This window comes from Ziziphus jujuba, chromosome 12 (genome assembly GCF_031755915.1).
Source record: "Ziziphus jujuba cultivar Dongzao chromosome 12, ASM3175591v1".
Classification (NCBI taxonomy): Eukaryota; Viridiplantae; Streptophyta; class Magnoliopsida; order Rosales; family Rhamnaceae; genus Ziziphus; species Ziziphus jujuba.
The window spans coordinates 15616624-15643803 of NC_083390.1; the positions used below are offsets into that span (position 1 = coordinate 15616624).

The 27180-nt window shown below is 34.2% G+C and overlaps 3 protein-coding genes across 9 annotated transcripts; all 3 read left to right on the forward strand.

Annotated features, from left to right (window-relative positions):
* The first annotated feature begins 1776 nt into the window (after positions 1-1776).
* On the forward strand, positions 1777-3051 carry LOC132800143 (uncharacterized). Its single transcript, XM_060813149.1, has 2 exons — positions 1777-1895; positions 2361-3051. The coding sequence occupies exons 1-2, from the start codon at positions 1777-1779 to the stop codon at positions 3049-3051; spliced, it is 810 nt and encodes a 269-aa protein (XP_060669132.1).
* Positions 3052-12605: 9554 nt separating this feature from the next.
* On the forward strand, positions 12606-21497 carry LOC112493087 (retrovirus-related Pol polyprotein from transposon RE1). Its single transcript, XM_060813150.1, has 3 exons — positions 12606-12850; positions 12962-13147; positions 21341-21497. The coding sequence occupies exons 1-3, from the start codon at positions 12606-12608 to the stop codon at positions 21495-21497; spliced, it is 588 nt and encodes a 195-aa protein (XP_060669133.1).
* LOC125418591 (probable methyltransferase PMT5) lies at positions 20716-27025 on the forward strand. Of its 7 annotated transcripts, XR_007237539.2 has the most exons (11): positions 20716-21010; positions 21341-22277; positions 22406-22541; positions 22799-23039; positions 23719-23944; positions 24320-24477; positions 24675-24978; positions 25196-25328; positions 25773-25974; positions 26193-26313; positions 26727-27025. XR_007237539.2 is itself a non-coding variant. In XM_048462437.2 (9 exons), exons 2-9 carry the CDS (start codon positions 21766-21768, stop codon positions 25920-25922), a joined length of 1860 nt encoding a protein of 619 aa, XP_048318394.2. In that variant the 5' UTR covers positions 20716-21010; positions 21341-21765; the 3' UTR covers positions 25923-27025. The 7 variants fall into 7 exon arrangements, 1 of the variants encoding a protein (XP_048318394.2); XR_007237535.2 differs by having other exon boundaries at positions 25773-26618; XR_007237537.2 differs by having other exon boundaries at positions 25773-26313.
* The last annotated feature ends 155 nt before the right edge of the window (positions 27026-27180 follow it).

A 27180-nucleotide genomic window follows, 5' to 3' on the forward strand; every position in this document is an offset into this window, starting at 1 on the left:
AGACCACAACCAACCATCTAAAATTTAAAATGTATTAGAGAAAAATTATCTATATGATTTGGAGAATATGGTGGATCCAAAAACTTCAAAGTGTGAGTAGGTATAGAGGAATTGGTTTGTGCTTGAGTAAGTATCGAGGAATTGATATGAAAGCAAGACGACAAAGTGCTAGAGTCTATGCACAACTAGAGAAGGGCTAGTCGCAATGGTAATGAATGGTCATTGGTTTTTCACTATGTTAACAAAGAAGTTCTCTTTAGGTTGCTTTTGCCATAGATGGTATGCAGCTTTGATCCACCCAAGATAGACCAAAAATTTCATCTCTTTCACGGCCCATCGAGATTTATGCATTCCAATATGTGATGCAACCGTTTGTATCACTGATGGATCAAGTTTTGTTGAACAGGTAACACCCAATTGTTAGGTACAACACAGACAATCAATAAATACAAATACAAATAATAAAATAATTTGAAATGCAAGAAACTTAAATCAACCCAAAAAAAAAAAAAAAAAGAAAAGAAAAGAAAAACATATACAAAGAAAGACTTATAAGACAAGTAATAGTGAATTGATAGACGAGAGTCATGCTCATAGGATTGTCCTAAAGATGAGCTCTTAAAAGAACCACTTTGGTGCTAATTCCCAAGTCTAAATTCCCATCCTAGTTCAACCATCTACGCCCATTTAGCTTATGCAACACCATCTATAAAGTCTTCTCCGAAATCTTGGTTGATCGTTTGAGACATCTCCTAGCCAAACTCATATCGCCTAACCAAACAACTTTCACTCTGGGATGATGGATTGGTGAGAATACCGTCATTGTCAACGAAATTTGCTACACTTTAAAGAAGAAGAAGGGATCCAATGGATTGATCGGTATTAAGTTTGATATGCATAAAGCTTACGATCGAGTGAATTGGGGAGTGCTCAATGAGATCTTGATTAGGTTTGGCTTTTCAACTCGAGTAACTGGTCTGCTGAACCAATGCTTCTCAAATGATTCTGCATCTCTCCTTCTCAATTGAAGTATATGCAGGTCGATCAAGATGGAAAGAGGACTCCATCAAGGTGATCCAATCTCTCCCTATCTTTACATCATTTTTGCTGAATTACTTTCTAGATTACTGCACATTTTGGAGCTAGAAGGCAAGTCCACGATATCAAACTTGGCTGCACAGGTCCCTCTATTTCACATCTGTTTTTCGCAGATGATATTTTGATATTTTGGAAGGCTAACCAAGCTGAAGTTCAGGAAGCATCCAAATGTACACAAAAATTTTGCAAATGGATTGGGCAAATGGTCAACTTCACTAAATTTGGTTGCTTTTTCTCTAAGAATGTTCCGCCAAATCTAAAAGCCAAACTCAAATGTATCCTTAATATTAAGAAGTTACCAAAAGATGATAAATACTTGGGGAACCCTCTCTTCGCTGGCAAAAGCAGAACAAAGGATTTTAAAAAATTACAACAACGAGTTTCCGCAAGGCTCCAGAGCTGGAAAGCCAATCTCCTGTCCTAGGCAGGAAGATATGTGTTAGTAAAGTCAGTTATCAATGTCATTCCTCTATACACACTATCTACGCATAAACCGCCCCTAAGTTGGTGTAGGAGCATTGACAAGCTAGCAAGAGATTTCCTATGGAAGGGTCTGGCCTGTCCTTCCTCTAAATTCACTTCAGTTTCATGGAAAAGAGTGTGCACTTCCAAGTTTTAGGGAAGTTTGCGAATTCGAAGACTGGAAGATGTTAACACCGCTTTGCTGTGCAAGCTAGGATGGGGCTTAGAAAGCAACCTAGAACTTTTTTGGGTGAAAGCACTCAAGGCCAAGTATTTTTCTCACTCTTCTTTCATGCACTCAAGAAGAAAAAACTGTCACTCCTGACAATGGAAAGGTATCTTGAGTGTTAAATCAGTCCTAGATAAAGACATATGCTTTAATGTGGGTAAAGGTAACAACATTAATTATTGGGAGGACCCGTGGATACCTAATAACTCAAGCTTTCTACCTTCCCTAAATCCAATGTTGAGTGATATCAGATTTGGGATGGTTGACTCTCTTCTGTTAGCCAACGGGAGTGGAATAGACCTTTGCTGGAGAGCTTGTTTGATCTTGCCTCTGTAAGAAACATCTTAAACATTTTATGGGCCAATAGCACGTTAGAAGACAATCTTTTATGGTTGGAGAGCCCATCAGGAAAATTCCAAGTGAGATCAATGTATAAATTCTTAGATCCAGTGCAAAGCGAGGCCCACACGTGGTGGAAATTTCTTTAGCATAGCAACATTCATGACAGGCTCAAGTTCTTTATTTGAAAGCTCTCGTCTCACGGACTACTAGTGAGATAAACTCTTTTAAGGAGAAATCAGAATTTGGATAATCCCAACTGCCCCTTTGGCTGTGAGTGTATCGAGACTGAAGTGCACCTATTCTTCCACTGTCATTTAGCAAGAGCTCTCTGGTTGGCTTCCCCATGGAGCGTAAAATGGGAAGATATCCACCCTGCAAGTCTGAAGTACTATTTAGAAAGCTTAATGGATCCGACCGGGATACTGCCAGTTCATCCATCTGATTGGAATGAATTTTTCCTTTTTGCAGCTCTTATCTTTGAGACAATTTGGAGGATTCGAAATAGATTTATCTTCGATAACTCAATGTGTTCTCTAGAGGATGAAGTAAGGGCTTTGTTTACCAGGTTTGAGGAGCATAAGCTGCTTGGGACCGTTCATCATCAATTAAATAATCCTAAACTGGTTGCTGATAGCGTTTGGTGTCCTCCTCCGGTAGGTGTTGTCAAAATAAATTGCGATGCTGCAGTTAAGAACGGATCTGCCAACATTGGAATTGTTGTAAGAAATCACCTGGGACGGGTTCTGAAGGTTAAAGTTTTTAAGGAAAATATTACTATTCCTGAAGCAGCAGATGCTCTAGCTATTCTCAAGGCAATGAAACTGGCGATTGTAGAAGGTCATCTTAACTTATGCTGCGAAAGTGATGCTAAAGCTGTTATACAAAGCCTTAATACAACAGATTCTTCATCTAGCCACTAGTTAGCCTCAGGTTTCATTAAGGAAAGTCTAGATTTATGTTCAAATCTCTCTGCCTGTTTTGCTTGGACCCCAAGAAACAATAACAAAGTAGCTCACTGTATAGCTTATTGGGGTATGTCTAATGGTTGATCAGGGGATGTGCCCCCTATTTATTTCACAGAATTTTTGTTGAGGAGATGAACAAGGAGAGTGGTTAACTCTCTCTTCCTACTCTTGGTCTGTTTTGTGTATTTTGCTTTTGTTTTGGTTAATATAATCCCCTTTTTTTCTTAGCCAAAAAAAAAAAAAAAAAAGATTGTCTTAAAGACAATAATTCCTCCCTTTCTTTTATGCTCGAAGTTTTGTAAGAAACTGCCTTTGGGATTACACTTAAATTTTGAAAACTGGCACTCAATCGATTTCAATCCTTACTGAATAGTTTGTTTTTTTTTTTCCTCTCTAAAATGAATGTAATTGTAAAATAAAAACTATAAATTAAAAAGTGACAAAACTCTAACAATTTCTATATATTTATAAACATCTAAATACCTTTCCCTATGTTGATATAACTTTTATGTTTTTTTAAGATATTTAAAATGTGTCTTTTGAGGGAAAAAAATGTCGACTAGGATTTTAAATCATGCAAAGTAATGGTACACACATTAAAAGAGAGAATATATATATATATATAATATTTATTCACAGAGCATCGCAGGAGGTGATGGATCCTATGGTTGAGGACCTTAAGGCACAGAGTCACTTGGGGTCCTTTAAATGTGGTTTCTCTTGGCCAAGGTTTGCCAATTGTCAAATTTTCAAGGTCAGTTGGGCTTCCTGAGCTCTGTGGAGAACTTTTATGAAGTTAGACCTGTTTAAGTGGCCCTCCACCACCTTTGGATGTAGATTGTGCAAATAGGATGTTTGTAGATTACTTGAATAAGGAATTGGGAACCCACTGAAGGAGACAACTAAAGGATGAAAATTGTGTAAGATAAGAATAGTTTTCTTATAGTAAGATTTGGTTATTTTTTAGATTCAATCTGGGTTTTGTGGAACTCTGAGCATTTGTACTAATTGCAACGTTTTTTGAGGATTGAGGAAATAGTATTGCCACTTGTTTTACTATGATTACTATCTCTATTAAGATTGTTTTGTCTATACAAAATTAATACTCGGGAAATGCACAAGCACATTTTGAATTTGAGGTTTTTGGAAAAAAATTCTAGTACTCCCGAAATATTGGCCACTCAATGTTTCTGCCATTCACTAATTGACACTTGTTTTACTTTTTTCCACCTTTCAAATGGCTTCTTCTCTTCTCCTGCTGCTTCATTTTTCTCATTTGACTTGTTGAGAACCCATTTCACATACTCATCAAGGAAAACATAAGCTATTGGAATTGTAGAGGTCGGATTTGGGGAGTGATTTGATGAAATTTGGTTGGTATAAGAATGAAAAAAATTAAAAAAAAAAAAAAGCACAGATGGTGACACTTCATTTTGAAAACACAAAAAATCAAAAATTATCTCTGCACAAGAGAATATGGATCGAGGTTTATTAATCTTTTTATAATTTGTTCACCTTTTACTTCTTACTTTTAAATATGCCGATGCATATATATTTTTTTGTTCTGAATCCTATAACTCGTATTTTGTGATGTGATGATTGATGCATGCAATGTGCTCATGGGTTATACTTGTACACTGGCCATTTATGAGAAATTTGAAAACCATACTGTTGTCTTGATTTTGTTTTTTCCCTTATCTATTACATAGTTTTATAATTTTTTTTCCTCATCTAATTTATAGTTTTATATAGAAGATGCAGCTTTTATATGTTTTGCAACACAATTTTAATATGTGAACTAGAAGTTTTCTTAGACATCTTTTGGTTGGGAGAACCTACAATGGATATTTTAGATTACTAAGAGACTTTTATAAGAAAAGCAGTTACTGATATAGATCAAATTTGGGCATACATGAGGTTGCTTTTATGCATGGAAAAATATGCGAAGTTATTGTTACAGATCACGTTTAAATGTTTGGAGAGTTTCTTTTATGTCTGGAAAACTTGCACTCTAGTAATCATAAAATATATAATAGATTCCTGTCATAGTTTGTATATTGCTATAAAGAGAAAGCAACAGATGGCATGTTTATCATCTTTGGATTTGATTCTTGTTTGCTGACTAGATGGTATATTTATCATCTTTGGGTTTGATTCTTCTTTGCTGACATTCAGATGAGTAGATAAGATTAAAGGGTGTGCCTAATATTGTTGGAAAAATGTGTTTATTTCCTACTTTTAGGAAATTCTATTTTTGGAAATATGTGTAATATTTGTATGATAAAATTAGTTGCTGATTTGTAGCTAGCTAGAAATTAAGAGTTAGTTTCGTTTTTCTCTATAACTAATCATAACCTATTTGTATATAAAAGAGGCTTATTACCTCTTAGGTTAATATATGAGATTGACGGCTAGGTATTATTTGAACCTACCGATTTCCACATGGTATCAAAGCAAGGATCCTACCTTCCTGTATGAATAGTATGGTCGCATGAACAGTGCCACCGCATGATCAGTGTCCCCCCTAGTGAACAGTGCTTCTAATAAAAAACTACCATGTCTGACACATCCAGTGTAGGTGATTTTGGACCAGCGAAATCGTCTTCGAAATATATTCTCCTATCAAATACTTATGACAGTTTTTCTTCTTAACCGATCACCACTCATAAACTCAATGGAGAGAATTATCTCCAATGGTGCCAGTCGGTCAAGTTATTTATTCGAAGTCATGGAAAAATTGGATTTCTAATAGGAGCTACACAAAAACCAAAAAAAGGTCTCGAATCCATTGAAACCTTGGAATCTGACGATGCCTTGATCATGTCATGGCTAATTAATTCAATGGAGCCATCATTCAGCAATACTTATATGTTTCTTGCCACTACTCAAGAAATCTGAGAAGCTGCAAAAGAGACTTTCTTGGATCTGGAAAACTCTGCTCAGGTCTATGAAATTGTCACGTGGATCCACGATATGAAATAAGGCAATCTGAGTGTACTGCAATACTACAATACGCTCAGAACTTTATGGTAGAAGTTGGATCTGTTTTATGACTTTGAATGGCACTGTCATATTTTGAAAAATGATTAAGAAGGAATGTGTTTTCGCATTCTTAGCTGGCTTGAACAACGAGCTTGATGAGGTTCGTGGGAGAATTCTTGGACATGAAGTCTTGTCATCTACTCGTGAAGTGTTCTCCGAAGTCCATAGGGAGGAAAGCAGGAGGAATGTTATGTTGGGAAAAGAAATCCGAAAGGCTTCTGTCACTGAATCAGAGTCATCAGATCTTATATTCAAAAGCAATCGATTCTCCAATTTCTCTAATGGTGGTAATGACATTCGAAATAAAAAGGGAAATAAACCCTGTTGTGACCATTGTAAAAGACCTGGACACATCCATGAAACCTGCTGGAAATTACATGGAAAATCTCCTCATATGAAAAATGGACAACCAGACCAAGGGATTAGCAGAGCTCTTCAAACGACCTCTGAGAAATCAACATCAGAAAGTGCTCCTGTTTCTTTCAATAAGGAGCAACTAGAAAACTTTATGAAACTCCTAAATTCAAAATCCCTTCCATCTACCACTATTGCTCAGAAAGGTAATTTTTCTCAGTCCTTCGGTATGCTAACTGAGGACAAAACTCCGTGGATTATAGATTCCGGTACTTTAAACCATATGACAGGTTGTTCCACACTCTTCACTTCTTATACTCCTTGTACTAGCCACTTGAAAGTAAAATTTGCTGATGGTTCGTTCCCCACAATAGCAGGGAACGGTTCAATAATTGTCAAAAAATCTGATTCTAAAGTATGTATTTCATGTTCCATCTATTTCATGAAACCTTCTATCCATTAGCAAACTCATAAATGACCAAAATTGTGTTGCTAAGTTTAGTTCTTCTTCGTGTCAATTTCAGGAACTGGCTTCGGGGAAGATGATTGGCAATGCTAAAGAGTATGGAGGACATTACTACCTTGATAAGGAAGACTTAAGTAGACAAAATTCAGTTTCTTTTTCTGCTTCTTTATGTGAAAATAATATCTTATTGTGGCATTATAGACTCGGCCACCCTAGCTTTCCATAAAGATCCCTCTTCTTTTCAATGTGAAATTTGTCAAATCTCTAAACATCATCGTGTATTTTTTCCATCTCAACCATACAAACATTCAGCATCATTCTTGATAATACATAGTGACATATGGGATCCCTCACGAATTAAAAATTTTTCAGGAGCTAGGTGGTTTATTAACTTTATAGACGACCATACTAGACTATGTTGGGTATACCTCTTGAAAGCAAAATCTGAAACAGAACAAGTGTTTAAAAAATTTTGTTCAATGGTCAAAACTCAATTTCAAACCCAAATTCAAATTCTCAGAACTGATAATAATGAGATTATTTTAAAGTTGTTCTAGGTAAATTTCTTCAAAGTGAGGGAATTGTTCATCAGAGTAGTTGTGTAGACACCCCTTAACAAAACGGGGTGGTTGAAAGGAAAAATAAGTACCTACTGGAAATTGCTAGGTCCTTGATGTTCACTACTAATGTGCCTAAAAATTTTTGAGGGGAAGCTATACTCACTACATCATTCCTCATCAATAGGATGCCTACTTGGGTTTTAGGGTATAAGACGCTCCTAGAATTATTTCAAAGTATCTACCCCACAAACCATTTGATTTCTAATTTACCACTTAGAATATTTGGGTGCATCTCATCTGTCCATATATATTCCCATAGCCGAGGTAAATTTGATCCGCGGGCAGTCAAATGTGTTTTTTTGTGCTACTCACCAACAAAAAATGGGTATAAGTATTTTGACCTAAAAACTAGGAAAATGTTTGTTAGTAGGGATGTCTTCTTCTTTGAGAATCAGCCTTACTTTACCAAAAACTCACTTCAGGGGGAGAGTGTGACAATAGAAGAGAGTTTTTGAAATTTTAAAGATACTCTTCGTACCTCTGTGAGCTCTTTCACCTCCCCAAGTCCCCAACCTGTGTCTATTCCGCCATTAGATCATTTTTTTCCCTTTACTACTGCTGTGTCACTCGAGCCTATCTCCACTCACCAAAAGAACTGAGAAAGAAGTCCAAAGTCCAGAATTACTTATCTATGAGAGATGGAAAAGGAAGGAAAATGAAGAACTTCACACACATAAGCAGAGCCAGTCATTGGATCCACCAGTTCTTGATATTTCAAATCAAAACACTCCTGCAGATCATGTCTCTACCAATTTAGGATTTAGATATTCCTATTGCTCTAAGAAAAGGAAAAAGAACATGTACTTCTCATCCCATTTCAAACTACTTGTACCATAGTAATTTGTCTCCATCTTATCGAGCCTTTGTTACTAATCTGTCCAATGTAGTGATTCCTAAGTCAATTCATGAGGCATTGAGTATTCCAGAATGTAGGGTAGCATTTATGGAGGAGATCAAAGCACTGGAGAAAAACGGAACATTGGAATGTGTAGCAACACCGAAGGGAAAGAGAACCGTTGGATGCAAGTGGGTGCTTATAATAAAGTATAATTCGGATTGTTCTATTGAAAGGTTCAAGGCCCGCTTGGTAGCAAAAGAATTCACACATTCCTATGGAATAGACTGTCAAGAAACTTTTGCCCTAGTAACAAAACTCAATACTATTCATGTAAGGACCCGTCCAAAATTCTTCACAGGAACCCTAGACAAATCCTAATCCTAGGAAAACACTACCGAACCTTTCAAGGAAAATCCGACAGTATCTCCTCTAAGGATTAGACTTACCACAAAATCCCTTGCACAGAAAACACATTTTCATATGCACCACTTTATTCCTCCCACCTTACAACAATTTATTTCTACAAGTTTGCAGCACTTCAATTAAATAACAGGGAATCAGTGCATAACTAATTAAATAACACATCCAGCATAGTATACAGAGCATTTATAAAGTTCTAGGTATGATAGTTATTACAACACAAAATAGAAAGAAATATTACAAGATAGGAAAAGAAGAAATGAAGACGTCTGGGACTATCAGAAACGAACAAGTCATTGAGCTCACCCCTGATCGATCAACGTCTACAACCTGAGCCTAGGGGAATAAAATTTAAAACTATGAAATGCTAATCATCTCAATGAGTGACCCAATCTATTATACAATACTAATAATAACATAACAATAAATTAAACTTAATCAATTAATGATAAATAAGTTAATAAATAATTACTAAGTATTGAAATACTATTTTCTCTCAAAACCCTCACAATTCACTTAGATGGAAATGTCCCCATTTTTAAAATATTTCACAAAACCCAATATTTATATACCTCAAAAATCAAGAAATAATTAATTAAATAAATTGCAAACAAAATACAATAATTTAAGGACCTAAATTTATAATGAAAAATAAAAGATAATTTTAATAACAATTATTAAAATTGTAACACAATGTCATAAATAGAATAAAGCAAAATCACAATGAAATTCATATTAGAAATAATCAAAGAAATATTCAATAAATAAAATGCAATAAATTAAAATGCACATAAAATGCAAATAACAATCTAGAACTCAAGCTTACATTGGAAACACTTTGAAAACTAATTATTAAATCTAGAATAGGATATCATAAGATGCAATAAATAAACTCAATATATAAATTATAAAATTTACCAATTAAATCAAGAAAATAATCGAAGAAAGATTTAGATAAATCTAAACATCTATTTGAATAAGTGGTAAAACGTAATAAAATTTGTTTTACAACACCAAATCAATTTAAATATTAAAATCAAGGTAAATTGCATTTTTAAATCATCAATTGAAATAAATTATAAAAATACTATTTAACACATTTTAAATACGATTATAAAATATTTTGTTTTGAAAATCATGAATATCTTGACGCACCATATTATATATCAGTAATGTCCAACGGTGCCTAGCGTCCAAAAGCACTGACTGATGGGGAGGTTAAAGAGAGAACCTGCATCCAGGCGGTGTCCCAGCAACACCGATGCTATAACCCTCAATCCTGGCCATGGAATGGGACAGTTATGGCCAATCTCAAACTTGCCTACTTTCGGTTCGATGGTAGCCACGGGAAAGTATAAACCTGCACGCTCATAACAATCCACCTGCGCGCTACTCACATCCACAACTACAAAACACTGGTACTGTATGGGTGCGTCTAAAACCAATAAAATCATATACATATATATATATATATATATATACTATTTCCAATTATCATAAAACAAGGGCTAACACCCACCAATTTCAATTCATCAATTAGTCCATCATCTCAAAATCCGATGGTATATATATATATATATATCCAAAATCTTCTAACACCATAAAATAATTTACGAAATTCATCTCAATGCATAATAGATTTAAATAATTATTTCCCTTCAAATCTGACAAATCAATCCATACCAAAATAATATTAAAACCTCATGAATTTTCATATATTCTTAAAATCATGTAAACACATTTATCATGCATCATAATTTCTATAATAAACAAAACAATAATTTATAAGGATTTAAAACCATAAATCGTTTAAATTCCAAATATAATTTTGGCAACAACACATATATTAAAATTACCATAATTGACATTTTAAATTAAAATGGAAATTCTCTTAAATATTAAGCATATATTAAAATTCACATGAAACATTTTTAATTATACAATAATCCAACAATAAAATTTAACAATTATTAACAAAATTCCAAATCCATAATATTCTTAAAATCAAAATATTTCTTAATGCATAAATATCTTTAATTCAATCACTTTGGCATCAAAATTTCAAATATAAGTTTACTAAACATTTAAAACATGAAATATTAAATCCAGACATTTAATTATCACAAAATATATATAATTTAACACTTGAAAATAACATTGAAGGTGGTTCACTCACCTCGAGCACGCAATTCAATTAAGATCCTCCATAGGATCGATTCCACAATTCACACGTGCTCCTAAAATATCAACAACACACAAAACCGATTAAATTAATATTTTAATCAGGTAAATTATACACGATTATCCAGGGGAGCTAATACAAATGGTAACCAAAAATCGCAAATAATATATCGAAATGAAGCTGACAACACGAGGATTAAGGATTGACCATTACCTTCTGGAGATCGGATCCGAGGTGGCCGGAATCTCACCAGGAAGATTTCAGACTTTAGGTCCTTGATTCTCATAAACCGCCTTGAATTGGAGGAAACCAATCTCGAATTTGGGTTTAGGGGGTTCAGAGTAGTGGGGAAAGGTAGGTGGTGTGACCTGGGACTCGTCGGAATCAAGGTTTCCGACGAGCCACCATGCCCACTGGCAACCGCCACCACTAGTGGCGCGTATGGTGGCCACTAGCAGTAATTTTTGGTAGGGAGGTAGATCGGAGAATGGATGAGGCAAACAGAGGTTAGGTTTAGGAGAAATCGAGGTTGAAAAGATTTCGGCCGCTCGCCGAAAAAAGCTCCAATCCTGGTGCATCGGCGGTCGGGTCTCCTTGAAATTTTGGGGGTTAGCCTGAAATGGAAGGGCGGAGATGGCTTGCTGGCACGTGTGGTTTAGAAATGACCGGATGACTGTCAACAATGGTGGTTGGTCGTGGTGGTTTCTCTCCTCTCTCTCTTTCTCTCTCCTCTTTCTCTCTCTTCTCCCCCATTGCCCACACGCGTTTCAGGCCAAATAAAGCCACTCGTGAGTAACACTATTCACTCATGGGATTGGCTAAGAACATGACACGTGGCACACACTGTTCATATTATTCATGTGTTTAAAAATATATTAAAATAATATGATATTCGGAAAACTTTGCATGTCCATAACTTTTCAACCAAATGTTCAAATTAGGCGTGCCACTAGTTTATGGACTCGTATCTACAAGTACTTTACAACCATACATGAGTCAAACCAAAATCTTACAAAATTAAAAAGTCAAACTTGGCACCCTCGGATAGTTTGGATCGCATCTCATTTTATTTGTAACTTTCAAACCGTAGTTCCATTTTCAATGTGCTACTAGTCTACAGACTTGAGTTGATGTGTACTTCACAATGGTGTCTCAGTCAAAGTGAAATTCCATTCGGAGGAAAAAGACAACATTTTGACTCACTTGGTCAATGGTCAACTCTATCAACCTCGGTTAACATGCAAAAATTTTGGTGTGCTTTGGGACAAGGTGTTACGATTCAAGTTCTTCTCTCTCTTGCTGCAAACTTAGATTGGAAAATTTTACAATTAGACATCAAAAATGCATTCCTAAATGGGGAATTGGCATAAGAAGTATTTATGGATGTTCCTCTAGGTTTTGAAGATGTTTATGGGGTAAAGAATGTGTGCAGACTTAAAAAATGCCTCTACAGGTTAAAACAGTCTCCTAGAGCCTGGTTTGATCATTTTTCAAAAATAGTAAAGAGGTACGGCTACACTCAAGCTCACACTGATCATACTTTGTTCTTTAGAAAATCTCAATATGGGAAAATTTTCAATCCTAATTATGTATGTTGATGATATTCTACTTACTGGAGACGATACAATCGAAGGAGAAAGAATGAAGCAGGTTCTAGCTAAAGAGTTTGAAATCAAGGATCTCGTGCCTATGAAGTATTTTCTCAGTATGGAAGTTGTAAGATCAAAGAAAGATATTTATGTGTCACAAAGAAAATATATTGTTGATTTACTTAAAGAGACAGGATTTTTGGGGAGTAAACCAGTAGATACACTTATTGAAAAGAATCACAAGTTAGGATATAAGAAAAGAGAGATCCCTGTTAATAAAGGAAGATATCAGAGGTTGATTGGACATTTAATCTATTTATCCCATACATGACCTGATATTGCTTATGCTGATAGTATGGTCAGCCAATTTATGCATGAGCCACATGAAGAGCATCTCAAAGCAATTCATCGCATTTTGAGATATCTTGAAAAAACTCCAAGAAAGGGGTTGTTTTTCAAAGAGAATGATTCAAGGAAAATTAAGGCGTTTACTGATGCATATCGGGCTGGATCAGCCAATGATAGAAGGTCTACTACCAGGTACTACACATTTATATAGGGTAATCTAGTGACATGGAGAAGCAAAAAACAACCAGTGGTTGCAAGGAGTAGTGCTGAGGCTAGACTTCGAGCTTTTACACAAGGAATATGTGAACTTCTATGGTTGAAAAGGATTATGAGTGAGTTATCACTTCAAAGTGAGAATCCCATGCTGTTGTATTGTGACAACAAGTGAGCAATCAGTGTTGCTCATAATCCAACCCATCATGACTGTACTAAGCATGTGGAAGTGGATAGACATTTCATCAAAGAGAAGGTCAAAAAAGGACTTGTGTGTATACCTTATGTTATATCCAAAAAACAACTTGCTGATTTTCTAACCAAAGGTCTACCACGAGTTATGTTTGAAGAACATTTATCTAAGTTGGACATGATTGATATCCATACTCCAACTTGAGAGGGAGTGTTGGAAAAACGTGTTTATTTCCTACTGTTTAGGAAACTCTATTTTTGGAAATATATGTAATATTTGTATGATAAAATTAGTTGCTGATTTGTAGCTAGCTAGAAATCAGGAGTTAGTTTCTTTTTTCTCTCTAACTAATTGTAACCTATTTGTATATAAAAGAGGCTTATTACCTTTTAGGTTAATATATGAGATTGACGGCTAGGTATTATTTGAACCTATGGGTTTCCACAAATATGTTGCTTGAGCGTAGTGTCAATGAGACATTGTGTTTTCTGGACATGGTTATCAAAAATGTCTGAGGTGTGCATCTCAAGATAAGGCACGGATCCAGCACCTTGAGATTATATGTGCTAGTGCTCAAGCGGAGGCTAATACTGAGGCTTAAGCCTTGGTTTGGTGGGGGAACTTCCTCGAGCCTTAAGTCTCAAGGCAGCTGGGATGGGAATTTTACGTCTTGAAAAGAAGAGAAAGGATGAGAATAGAAGAGTATTGGATTTGCTGCTATTTGATGAAGGTGTTGAAGACTGCCTTTGGGATGGGAATTTTAGGTTTTGAAAAGAAGAGAGAGAAAGGATGAGAAGAGAAGAGCATTGGATTTGCTGCTATTTGATGAAGGTGTTGAAGACTGTCTCATAGAGCCATAAGAGAGTTGAACCATGGAACATGTAGACCAAGTTGAAATGTCATCCTTATTATCAAATTCAAGGGGTTTGTATTGAACATATGTCTAATTATTATGGAAGATACATCATAATCTGGTGAAGAAAAATTATGTACCTTCATGCTTATTGTACAAAATAAGCCCACACCATTTGTGTGGTTTTTTTTTTTTTTTTTTTTTTTTTTTTTTTTTTTTTTAAGATTGTCACTCATTTAAGGGTACTACATAAAAATTTTTTTCAAATTTTTGAATTCATTTTAATGTATAGAACAAAGTGAAAGGACATCACGAAGAATGCACTTAGTATGGTGGTTAATAGTTGATGATAGGATACTGAACAACTTCCCTATGCTACTAGAGGGAATCAAAATGAGGTGTTCTTGTCACTACCTATATATTTTTACAAAACCTATCAAATTATGTTTAAAATAAGGATTTCATGAAAATTTGTGAAAGGAACTATGTAATTTCGGAACTACTTGATTTGTTTTGCACTAAAGATGTCAATAAATGATGATATTGCAGTTGGCAGAATCCACCACAATGTCACCAAAGGGGAAATTATGGGGTATGATCTAATTAATTTTGCACTTATTAAATATGAAAAAACTAATTATGCTAATCATGTAGCTTAAGAGGAACTACTGCTACTCATTATTTAACACTTTTTGGATGCTATCTATTTTGAAAAATTAATTTCACGTTTTTGTGAATGTTGTGAATCCACCAAAATGTTGTTGTGATGCTTTATTTTACTATTTTTTGTCTTTTAAATTGGAATAAATAATATGATTAAAATTATCAAATCATGTCCATTTAAAAAAATATATATATGGAAGTATAAATGTTTTGAATCCTTTTTAGGTATTGTTGTGATGCTTTATTTTAGTGTTTTTTTTATTTTTTTCTAAATGGAATAAGAACTATGATCAAAATTATCAAATCATATCCGTTAAAAAAAAATGGAATTATAAAACTTGATTCAACTATCTTTTATGATAATACAACGTAAGGTTCATTTTCCATATTATATGTTTAATATATAAAAATCAAAAAATAAAATAGATGCATTCAATTTAAAATTTCCATTTTAGTAGCGGATGGTAGTGAAACTCTCACCGTTTTTTTAAAATTATGAGTTCCTACTTTAACAATTAGATGGTATACCTGGCAATTCGGGTTGGTGGGTCGTGTTCGTGTCAACCCGTTTAATAATCGGGTCAAAAATACCTAACCCGAACACGACCCATTTATTAATCGTGTCAGGTACCTAAAACACTAACCCGACCTGTTTATAAACAGGTCAACACGACACGACCCGTTTAACACGATTATTTTAACGGGTCATGTTGACCTATTAACCCGTTAACCTGAAATTGACCTATTAACCCGAAAACTAACCTATTAACCCGTTAACCCGAAAATTAACCTATTAACCCGAAATTTTTTTTATTTTTTTTTATTTTTATGTTTTTGTTTTATTAAAGATGTATTTTTTGTTTTTAAAAAATTAGTAATAGAAAATTATTTTTATAAAATTTTTAATTTATAAAATTTTTTAGTTATTAAATATTATATTAGTGATAAAATATTAATTTAAAATTAAATTTAAGTGGGTTGTAATAGGTATATAATCGTGTTAAACAGGTCAACCCGAAAATGACACGATTAATAAATGGGTCGTAACGGGTCAATTTCGAGTTAAACAGGTCAACCCGAAAATGACACGATTAATAATCGTGTTAAACGGGTTGACCCGATTATGACCCGAACCCATTTATAATAAACCCAAACCCATTTATTCCGTATCGTTTTCGAGTCGTGTCGCCGTGTCATGATCCAAATTGCCAGGTCTATTAGATGGGGTGGACATTCGAAATGTCAATTTTGCCCTTAATAAAAGTGAAAAGTAAATAAATAAATAAATCTATTTATTCTTTTTGAGGAAGTCTATTTAAAGTATAATCCTATTCCTATATTGACTTGAAATAGAGTTGAGAATAGAATTTGAGATCAGAAGGCCTATATATAGGAATGGTGAGAGTTCTCAAACCTCTCTGCGGACCATTCTCTTCGGGTTTTCTTCCTCACTGTAAGTTGTTAATTATTATTATTTTTTTCAAATTTTCTTTTAAGTTCTTGTTCATACATGTTTTGCGTTACTTTCTTTTCAATTTTACTTTCTTTTTTTTAAGTTCTTAGTTTATTTGTAATTTTATTCTATTGTGCTGTTTTACTTAACATTCTGTTCAAAGTTTTGCTTTTTAAGTTATTAATTCATTAATTACTATTTTATAGTTGATTTTATCTTTCCATTCTGATTCTTTTAAGTTTTTTGATAATTTCTTGTACTGCTTTTTCGCAACTTTCTTGTCCTTTTTTTTCTTAAATTGTTAGTTCATTAATGTTAATTTTCTTTTTAATTTTTCCGAGTACTTTTTCAGATTATTAGTTCATATGTCTTTTGTTACGTTCTTAGTTCATTAATCTTTTTTTACGTTCTCAGTTTTTTTTTTTTTTTTTTTTGGGTCAATCTTTAAGTTCTTAGTTCAAGTTCTCAGTTCATTTGTCTTTTCTTTAATTAAGTTCATAGTTCATTACTAATAGTTCTTTTTCATAATTTTTCTCTTCAGTTTTTCTTAACTTAAGTTTTATTAGTTCGTTAATTAATCTTCTAAGTTCTTGGTCCATTAATCCATTGCTTTTTTAGTTAATTTTCCATTCACCTTTTCCGTATTTTAAAATTGTTTTTTTTTTTCCTAGATTATTTCAATGATTTTGTTGCAATATTATATTGCAGATAATACTCTCCGATGATGAAGAACAACATCATACTTACAATTGGCAAAGATTTTGGTTAAAGAGAAGCCGGTGGAAATATTAATCACAAACTCTTAACTCCTAAGAGTCGTATTAATATAACTCATGACAACACCTTTTATTAAGGTTGGTTTGGTCGTCAGGTTGTCTCCCTCCCTCCGTGAGTGAAGAAAAAAAAAATGAATGAAAAAAAGAATGAAAAAAAAAAAGAGGGGAAAAAAAGAAGGAAACAAAAAAGAGTGAGAAAAAAATGAAAAAAAAAAAAGAGAGAGAGAAAAAAAAAAAAGAATGAAAAAAGAGAGAGAGAGAGAGAATGAAAAAACAAAAAGAAAAAAAGGGAAAGAGGAGGAATGCAACTTAACTATTTTTGGGAAGCACTCTTTATGAGCATAAAAGAAAAGAATAGCAGAAAACTATATGGTGTAATAGAAACTATATATGTTTTGTTGGAAGACAAATACTACTACTCTTTTGAGAAGACATTATATGTTCAGGTGGCTCCGAGGATCCATACTATGTGATCCACCATATTTGAAGAGATTACTCCTCAATCATCATCATCATCATCATCAACGGATCAACTTCTGAGAAAGAGGAGAGTAGGAATGCAATTAAACTTCTTTAAATTTGCTTTCGTTTGGATAATGTCCAAAATTTTATTGTAATCATCACTCTGAGCCGAAATTTTTTTTGTAACCCATTCAATTTCATTAGTGAAGAGTTTGGTCCCGTGGTTTTTTACCCTTCATTTTGAAGGATTTTCCACGTAAAATATGGTGTCTTGATTCATTATTATTATGTTTTTATTTTATTTTATTTGTTAATTACACTTTGCCTATTTAATTCCTAAAAAAGAAAAAAATAATTTACTGGCCAAATAATTTCATGGATTACATTTTTTAAAAAATAAATAAATAAATTGACTTATTGTATTTCACTTGATTAGATTCCCAAAAAAATAGATTAAAATGGTTTTGCTCAAGTAGCTTTTAAGAGTTATTGGTTTTGCTCATGGATTACGAGTTATTTTTTTTTTTTTTTTGAAGTCCAAATTTGTTTCCCCTTTACACCCCAGGAAATAATTATTAAAATAAAAAAAAAAAAAAGGCTCAAAGTGAATTCTGCTAGTTTGGCCTGTTACAAAGAACCGTACCACCCATAGATTAGAGCTTCCCTATTTTTGAACCAAAATAATCATTTTATTAAAAAACTCAAAATAAAAAAATTCCAAAATTAAATAAAAATAATAATAAAAAAATTCCAAAATTAAATCAATCATTTTTTGGACATCTAATTATATACACAAAACAAACACCTCTAGGTCACTTAAAATATACACAGTGTTTTCTTCTCCCACTTTTGAATTTTGAATTCCAAACTTTGTTAAGACTTCAAGATGAGGCCCTTGCATCAAAGCAAAGCCGTCTCTTATTATCTCTAATATTGCTGTTCGAATGATCTCTCTCTGGCTCAGCCCTTCCTCTACCTCCAATTGCACTACAATCCCACTGCGTGGCTCGCAAATGGGTCGCTACATGGCCGTGCCGATTTGTTGAGAAGTGATTAGAAAGATGAAATAAACGGAGAAGTGAAGGAGCTGCCCCAAGTGGAAAAGGCAAGAAATGTGTCAATTGGTGAATAGTAGGAGTACTGAGTGGTCAGTACTCCGGGAGTATTTAGAAAATTTTCCAGGTTTTTGATATATAAAACTGGAATTTATATCCACCTACCACTTTTATTTTGAGCATTGCCAGCTAGACTAAATCGACAAGCCCTGATAATGGCAGAAAAAGAACTATGGTTGACACTTGACAGATTTTTTTTTTTTTTTTTTCCTTCTTTTGGTTAAATATATTGACACTTTGACAGTTTCTTCATCTGTCATTCCCCCTTATGATTGGTGATTTGTGGTGAATAAATTATGTAGATTTTTTGGTAACAATGGCAGTTGAACATTTTTCTATGCTAAATTCCCAAAGTTAAGTGGGTTAGATTATGAGTGGGATTAATTATGAGTGGGATTAACTGCTGTCATATTGTAATTTGTTGCATTTAATTCTGTTTCTACTTATTATAAAAAATAAAAATATTTAAACTTTTCTAAACTAAAAATTTAATTAGTAAATTCATAAGGGTAACCAATTAAAATGTTGCATAACTATGTGAGTCCTATTGGTAATAATCCTAGTTTTTTTTTTTTCTCCTCCCTTTGATAAAGATAATTTGCGACAAATGATTTTTTTTTTTTTAAATTTTAGATTTAAGATGATGTTATTAAATTAGTGTAAAACTTATATTGTGGATATTGGATATTTATTATAATTATCAACTATTTTTGTTTACTTAAGTAGACATTCACCATCACATAATTAACAATAAATAGTTCCCATTTTCAATTTTGGATGAGTAAATGTTGGATTGTTATGATTGGTACACCTAAGGTTCCATCTTTGCTACTCTGGGTGAGTAGAAATAGTTAGAATAAGTAACCATATTCTTACCTGACAAAAAAGAAAAATGCTTATGCTCTCAAAGATAAAGCCCCATAATATGCAACAACTATACTGTATTATTTAATGCAAGTTGGCTTCAAGGTAGGCAACCAATTGGACCAACCCAATTTAAGAATTTTCTACCTTATCTTAATTAAGTTTGAGTCTTACGCCACAAACACCCAGTTAATTAATTTGGTTTGTTTTAACTAATTTTGCAGCTTTCTTTATTCATTTTTATTTAATAAAAAAATAAATAAACTAAAAATAGAAAGAAAAGTAGTTAACGATAAAAGAATATGTAGAAAAATGGGGTTAATTAATTTTTTTTTCCAGTTATCATTCCTTTTTTTCAATTCAGAAAATGAAACTTAAAATTCATGTTTTACTAGAATTTTGTATTTTAGTATTTAACATGAAGAAAAAAAGACAAGAATAAATGGACAACTGTACAATTACATTATATTATAAAAATTCAATTTCCACATATTTCACATCAATTTTAACCAAATAAATAAACGGAAAAAAAAAACAAAAAAAGGGGCAAAAGTAAAAGTGCCATTACGGCATTACCACTCAATTATAAAAATGAATTAAAAAAATAAAAGAAAATACAAAAGAAAAAAAAAAAAAAAAAAAAAAACAAAGCCTCAAAACAGTGATTGTGACATTGTCATATGGAATTATTGGAGGGCAATGTTTTGGTAGAATGTCAGTACAGCAGCAACTCAGTAGCCTCCATTTCTCACTGCCATCCAAATCTTAAATTCATCAATCAATCAAACGACTGTTAATTCACTTTCACAATCTGACGGTTAAACGACAACCACACAATTTTTGTCGGCTCCACATAATCAACGGCCAAAGTTAGACCCGTTACCGCCAAAACAATAAAAACCTGTCAGTTTAACCAATTTCTTAAAAAAAATTTTGTCATAAAAAATAAATTTGAAAGTGGTAGTGGGACAAGATGACAAAAAAAGTAAAACGACAAGAACTAAGCAGATGCTTTTAAATTTTAATTCCAAAATACTAATAATAATAATAATAATTAAAAATAATTAACCAAATATTCTATTTTTCAGTTAATTAAAAAAATTGATTAAGATTAAAATATATATATATATATATATATATGCCGCAAACAGAAAATAATGATGATCTGTGAGAGGGTGTTGGTTGTTTTTCTAAAACAGCGAGCCCCCTGGATCTGATTTATTTGTGAAAGCAAACGCAATCAATCACACGTATAAATACAAGCCCAACACTAACTACTGAAAAAAAAGAAATCCCATAAATTCGGACTCGCCCAAAATAGCTTTCTTTCTTTCTTTCATTCATTCTTTCACTTTTTTTTCTCTCTCTAATCTAATCTCTGCCCTTCTGCTTTGTGCTTTTCAATCTCACTCTTTAACGACCCCGAAAGTGCTAGGAGCCTCAAAACCCTAACAACTGTTCTTGTGAGTTTCTTTTTCATTTTTATCTTTTTGGAATGTATTTGCATTGGTTGTGTTTGTGTTGGTGGATGGTGATTTGTATTGGTTTTGATTGGATCTGATTTTATTATTTTATTATTTTTTTTTTAAAATTTTTTTTGAATTTTTTTTTTTTTTTTTGAGATCTTGGAATTTTATGTAAGTGTGAGAAAATTCATGCATTTGAATTTTTTTTTTGTTTGGTTGGTTGGAATCTTAGGAAATTTTATGGGAATTCGGGATCTTTGTGCTGGAGTGTTTTTGGGACGTAAATTGTGGTAAACTGATGTAGTGGATCTTGGATTCTTGTTGCAGGTTGGATACTGTAGGAGGGTGGGTGCTATATTTCACTGAAATTTTGGCATTATTTGGTGGCGTGATAACTGCTTTGTATTGTTGGATTCCGTGGATCGCTGATCCATTATTGGGTACTGTGTCTCATGCATTTGGGATCTCAGTTTTGCTATTCTGAGTTATGCTTGTGAATTGAATTGTGATGGACTTCTAAATAAATCTCTGAGTCTGCTGGTTTGTCGAAGCAACAAAGATCTGCAACGAAGTGCAAATTATTGTTTCAATGCAAGCAGGGGTTGTCTGGATTCATAGTAACGTGTATAGAAGCTTGTGTGCTGTAGTAGGTTATGGTTGTCCCTGTTCTTGGAGATTTAGGTTTAAGGGATTGATCATTTAGTGAAGTTTTATTTAACTAGATTGTTGAAAAGGGGTTCAACAATTTGGACATGAGAAGCTTCTGGTGGAATAAATTATCTGTCATTTTCGGCCCTAGACCGCCGCTCAGCTGGTTACTTTTGTGCTTCATTTCTGCACTCGCACTAATTGCAGTCTTAGGATCTTCATCTTCCAGTGCCTTTGACTCTATAACTCCCACCACAGTTCCTGACATTTATTCAAACTATAGACGGCTTAAAGAGCAGGCAGCAGTTGATTATCTGGAGCTTAGGTCTATCTCTTTGGGAGCTACTCGGCAAAGGGAGCTTGACCTTTGTGGTAAAGAAAGAGAAAATTATGTACCCTGTTACAATGTTACTGCAAATCTTTTAGCTGGGTACAAAGATGGGGAGGAATTTGATCGGCATTGTGAACTATCAAGAGAAGGAGAGCGGTGTTTGGTTCGCCCTCCTAAAGACTATAAGATCCCCTTAAGGTGGCCAGCTGGTAGGGATGTGATATGGAGTGGAAATGTCAAGATAACCAAAGACCAATTTCTTTCATCTGGAAGCATGACTAAAAGGTACCATTATTCAGATAAGATTAATTGGTTTTTAATCTTTTGAAAAAATTCACAAAGGTCTATAGAACAGAGGTAAGTAAAAAGGATGGTTTTGATGTTATTTTCTTTGTTGGCTTTCTGAGCAACAGGTTGATGTTACTTGAAGAAAACCAAATTGCCTTTCACTCTGAGGATGGTCTGATCTTTGATGGTGTCAAGGATTATTCTCGTCAAATTGCCGAGATGATAGGGTTAGGAAGTGAGTCGGAATTTCGACAGGCTGGTGTAAGTCTAGTTTCTCTCTTGATAAGTCCTGCCTGTGATCATGGGATAACATTGTGTTTTAAAAGCTGTCATCTGTTGAATACTTATATATATTGCCTGTGCAGAATACTAAAAAAAAGGTTTTAAACTGTAACCAGAGGTTAGGTGTTACTTTTTTTTGAACATGTGTATAAATACAATTCTTTTAATAAATTTCTTTAGGTCTATATTGTGTGCAGTAGGACTTTCAGTTAACCTTTCCTTTAAAACAATTGTAGGTCCGAACTGTACTAGATATTGGTTGTGGGTTTGGTAGCTTTGGAGCTCATTTATTATCACTCGGAGTAATGCCTGTTTGTATTGCGGAATATGAGGTAACAGGAAGTCAAGTTCAGCTGGCCCTTGAGAGAGGTCTTCCGGCAATGATTGGAAACTTCATTACAAGACAGCTTCCATATCCATCATTGTCATTTGACATGGTTCACTGTGCTCAGTGTGGAGTCCTTTGGGACAAAAAAGGTAATCTTTTAGGTAGATTTGGTGTTTTTGGTTCTTTATATTAACTCTATTCATGTGTAACCATATTAGAAAGCATTAAATTTTAGCTCAGTTGACAGTCTCCTTTTTTGTTTATGTCACAACCATTCTAGGCGCACTTAGAACTAAATTACCTGAATTTCTTCTTCAGTTGAGTTTCTCCGCTCTTATTTCAAAAAATAATTTCTGTATAACTAGATGCAGTTTGCCTCATGATGGAAATTCACTGCTTTATGGGCTTAAATTTTAGAAATTCATGCCAAATTGGGATATTAGAAATTGATGTGGTTTTGTTCATATGAGAGAGTGGTATTTGAACAGTGTGATCTTTTTTATTAGAAAAATACCATTGGATACCGTTAGCCAAACTGTAGCATGCGTTTTGTAGACAGTCAAACCTTTTCTCAGAAACACACAAAATTTGAAGCTGAACTGATAATTTTTGAAGGATATATATACTTCCCAAGAATATGCACAGGATAAACTAGAAGTTTTGATGCTTTTCAATTGAACACATGGATGCTTCATTCCAAAATTTTCACTTCCATTACAACATGTTCTTTTCAGTAAATTTGTAATTTTGCAATTCGGTCAGCTTATGTGGCCTGTCTTGTTTTCTTTCTTAAATTGAGTGTCTAACAATGATTAGTTCATGAACCAGATGGGATGCTACTCCTAGAAGTTGACCGGGTACTCAAGCCTGGAGGTTACTTTGTTTTAACCTCACCTGCAAGCAATCCACATGGAAGTTCATTGAGTATGAAGAAGAAAAGCATGTCAACTCCAATAGAAGAATTGACTGAGAAAATCTGTTGGAGTGTTCTTGCTCAACAGGATGAAACTTTTGTTTGGCAAAAAACTGCTGATTCTAGGTGCTATACAACTCGGTGAGTATTGTCATAGTAAATACACTCTTCCATTTTAGAATATTATTATTTAATTTTATTTTTGGATATTCGGAACTTTTCAAGTAACCTTTCATAGAGATGCTATTGACCCGAATTGGTTCTATTATAGTACTTGTTACATTTATTATTTTACGGTAAGGGTCGTTTAGTATTTACTTGGTTTGCTTATTAGCCTACATAACTCTCTTTGTGTTATTCATTGGCAATTGCAATAAGAAACCTAGCATTATTTTCTCGCTTTTCCTTCACTTTTCCTTTGATTCTTTCTTTTGTGCTGAATAACATAACAAGTTGGACACAGCAAGGTTCACTTTTGTGTCTAACTTGACATTTTACTTTTGTTCTTTTTTGCAGCAAGCATACTATTCCACCATGCAAAGAAGGGCATGAGACACAATCTTATTATCGAACCCTGGTGTCATGTATAAGTGGAACCAACAGCAAACACTGGTCTCCAATACAAAACAAGTCCTCTGGTTCCAAATTAAGCTCGGCAGAGATTGAAATTCATGGCAAGTATTTTTCGATCACTTTTTCCTTTTTGCTTTTCTTCTTGTTTTGATGTTCATGGTGGAGCTTGCTACCATGGAACAATTTTATTTTAACCCTTTTTGTTTATTTTAGATTTGATGGGACCTTGTTTTCATTCAATCCTCTACCCAAATAATTGTTCTCGGCAGGAATATTGACACCCTTTTTATCTTTCCAGGAGTTCAGCCTGAAGATTTCTATGAAGACCTGGAGGTGTGGAGGTCAGCTCTGAAAAACTATTGGTCTTTGCTTACACCCTTAATTTTCTCTGACCACCCAAAGAGACCAGGTGATGAAGACCCTTTACCACCATTCAACATGATACGCAATGTTATGGACATGAGTGCTCATTATGGGGGTTTAAATGCTGCATTTCTGGAGGAAAAGAAATCTGCCTGGGTGATGAATGTTGTGCCTGTCAGAGCTCCTAATACACTTCCTCTAATTCTAGATCAAGGGTATGCTGGTGTTTTGCATGATTGGTAAGTTGTTGGTTTCAGTTTCTTCAGATGTTCTTCTGATTATCTTGATATTAAAATCTTCTTTTAGGTTAGGATTTGGTCTGACTGCTTTCACATCATGAACATCTTGCACATATAAGTGGCAAAGAAAATTTGCACATGATGGTGGATAGATGCTCATTTTGCTGCAGACGCTTTCAGCAGGTAGATTCGTAGTTCTAATTCATGTTTGGTGCAGGTGTGAACCCTTCCCCACATACGCCCGAACATACGATATGCTTCATGCAAATGGGCTACTCTCTCATCTCGGTTCAGACAGGTGTAGCATGAGGGATTTGTTCTTGGAGATGGATAGGATATTACGCCCTGAGGTATCTTTACTGCATCCCTTCTATCCTTATACACATGCTCGATTATTCCAGGAGGTTACCTATGAACTCTCTTAGTCTAAAATGTTTATTATGCCAAGTTGCCTCTCCAGACAGAAAGTTGTGTCCCTTTTTCCCCCTCACTTCTGGTTCCTGTATTTTATTTTAGTTATTTATTTTTACTAATCAACTCTCAACAAATAACGTTCCATTTTGCAGCTTGATTGATGTCAAATCTTGTTTTTCCTTTTTGCCTGTTTTCGTCTTTGGTGGTGCTTGTTGACTTGGCATGTGATTAGCCCCATAATGAATTTGACGAAATCATGTTTTCTTGTGCAAATAATTATGACTTGCTCGGTCATTTCTGTTATATTATTAACCTCATAGAACCCACTCAATTTTTTCGATATTTAAGAAATTTAACATTTGACCTATGATTTATGTCAGGGATGGGTCATTCTTAGTGATAAAGTGGGAGCAATAGAGATGGCACGCATACATGCCACACAAGTACGCTGGGAGGCAAGGGTGATTGACCTTCAAAATGGCAGTGACCAGCGGCTGCTTGTTTGTCAAAAACCATTTGTGAGAAAATGATGGATTTAGACGAAGTCTTACCACATGAAAGTGTACAATTCTTTTTGCTCCGGTAATTTCTCTACTCTTTCACCAAACTGGCCGATATCCAACTACTGACGTGGAAAAGTAGTCATGTTAATTGTTTAAGCAGGTCTCATTTATTAGATCAGAGTAGGATTTTCCATTTAAAGCTTCATGAACTACTCAAAAATCCCATAATTCACTGATGCTGAAAGGCCCTTTGCCTATTTAAAGAGTGTTGCTGCACCTTACTTTACTGGCGTATAGGATGGAGACTGAGCTCTAGACCGTGAGATCAAAGTGGATACAGACAGAACACACCCCCTTAGTGGGGCAACCAGGGACATGCCTCTAATGAGAGCTTAGGGATTGAACTAGCAGTGCCATGGTAAAGTTAACAAGAAATGTCTGCCTGTTTACTTCAATTATAAACTGAAGCAGCTTAATGCAACAAAGTCGTAAACGCAATAGAAATAGTAGAAACCACACCATTTATGGTTCTAATTATCCCTTTGTTTCATGTGTTTCATTCTTTCCCCGGTCATGAGAGCTTATCATCTATCCAACTCTCCCCAGCTAGATTATCACTGAACTAATGCCAGATGGCATTGGAACTTTTCATATTGATTAGAGGAATTCCTATCAGAAGATTGTAATGCTAGCTTCTGAGGCTATAAACTTCAAGAATCCCTGGTAGTATGAGAGAGAGAGAGAGAGATGTATGATGATTTAAATTCATGTTCTGAGATATTTGTTGGGATTACTTTGTTGTGAAACTGAGGAGGTGTTGATGTTTTGCAGCTGACTAGGATGTTATCCATATTTATTATCAGAATATGAAAATCATATGAATGCAAATCCGTGTACTCTATGCTGGGAATCTTAAGGATCTGATGGCCTGGAATGGGGGTATGTGGAAGCTGTAGATTAGAAGGTTTGACGCCAAAGTAGCTGCACCTATTTTTTTTTTTTTCCCCATTTTTTTCCTTTTTGTCACGGCTTTTGTAGTAATTCATTCAATCCATTTTTTTTCAAATTTTTGTCCTATTTCTTTATTGATTTTGATAGAATGTCAAAGGGCCAGGAAATGTCTTGTGTTACCTCTCTCTCTCTCTCTCTCTCTCAGCATTTTTGTGGCAAACATGTCAATAAAAGAATGAAGATGTCACATATACAAGTCTTGTTTTCTTTATTTTACGTTAATATATAAAAGAGTAATGAGATACACATTGAAAAAAAAAAATGATAAGAAGAA

Coding starts and splice junctions, on each gene's coding strand:
- LOC132800143 (XM_060813149.1), top strand. CDS start 1,777: ATGGGGCTTAGAAAGCAACCTAGAACTTTTTTGGGTGAAAGCACTCAA. Junction 1,896..2,360: donor TCACTCCTGACAATGGAAAG/GTATCTTGAGTG, acceptor AACTCTTTTAAG/GAGAAATCAGAATTTGGATA.
- LOC112493087 (XM_060813150.1), top strand. CDS start 12,606: ATGTATGTTGATGATATTCTACTTACTGGAGACGATACAATCGAAGGA. Junction 12,851..12,961: donor CTTATTGAAAAGAATCACAA/GTTAGGATATAA, acceptor TTATGCTGATAG/TATGGTCAGCCAATTTATGC. Junction 13,148..21,340: donor GATAGAAGGTCTACTACCAG/GTACTACACATT, acceptor TTCTTGTTGCAG/GTTGGATACTGTAGGAGGGT.
- LOC125418591 (XM_048462437.2), top strand. CDS start 21,766: ATGAGAAGCTTCTGGTGGAATAAATTATCTGTCATTTTCGGCCCTAGA. Junction 22,542..22,798: donor CGGAATTTCGACAGGCTGGT/GTAAGTCTAGTT, acceptor AAACAATTGTAG/GTCCGAACTGTACTAGATAT. Junction 24,979..25,195: donor GCTGGTGTTTTGCATGATTG/GTAAGTTGTTGG, acceptor TGTTTGGTGCAG/GTGTGAACCCTTCCCCACAT.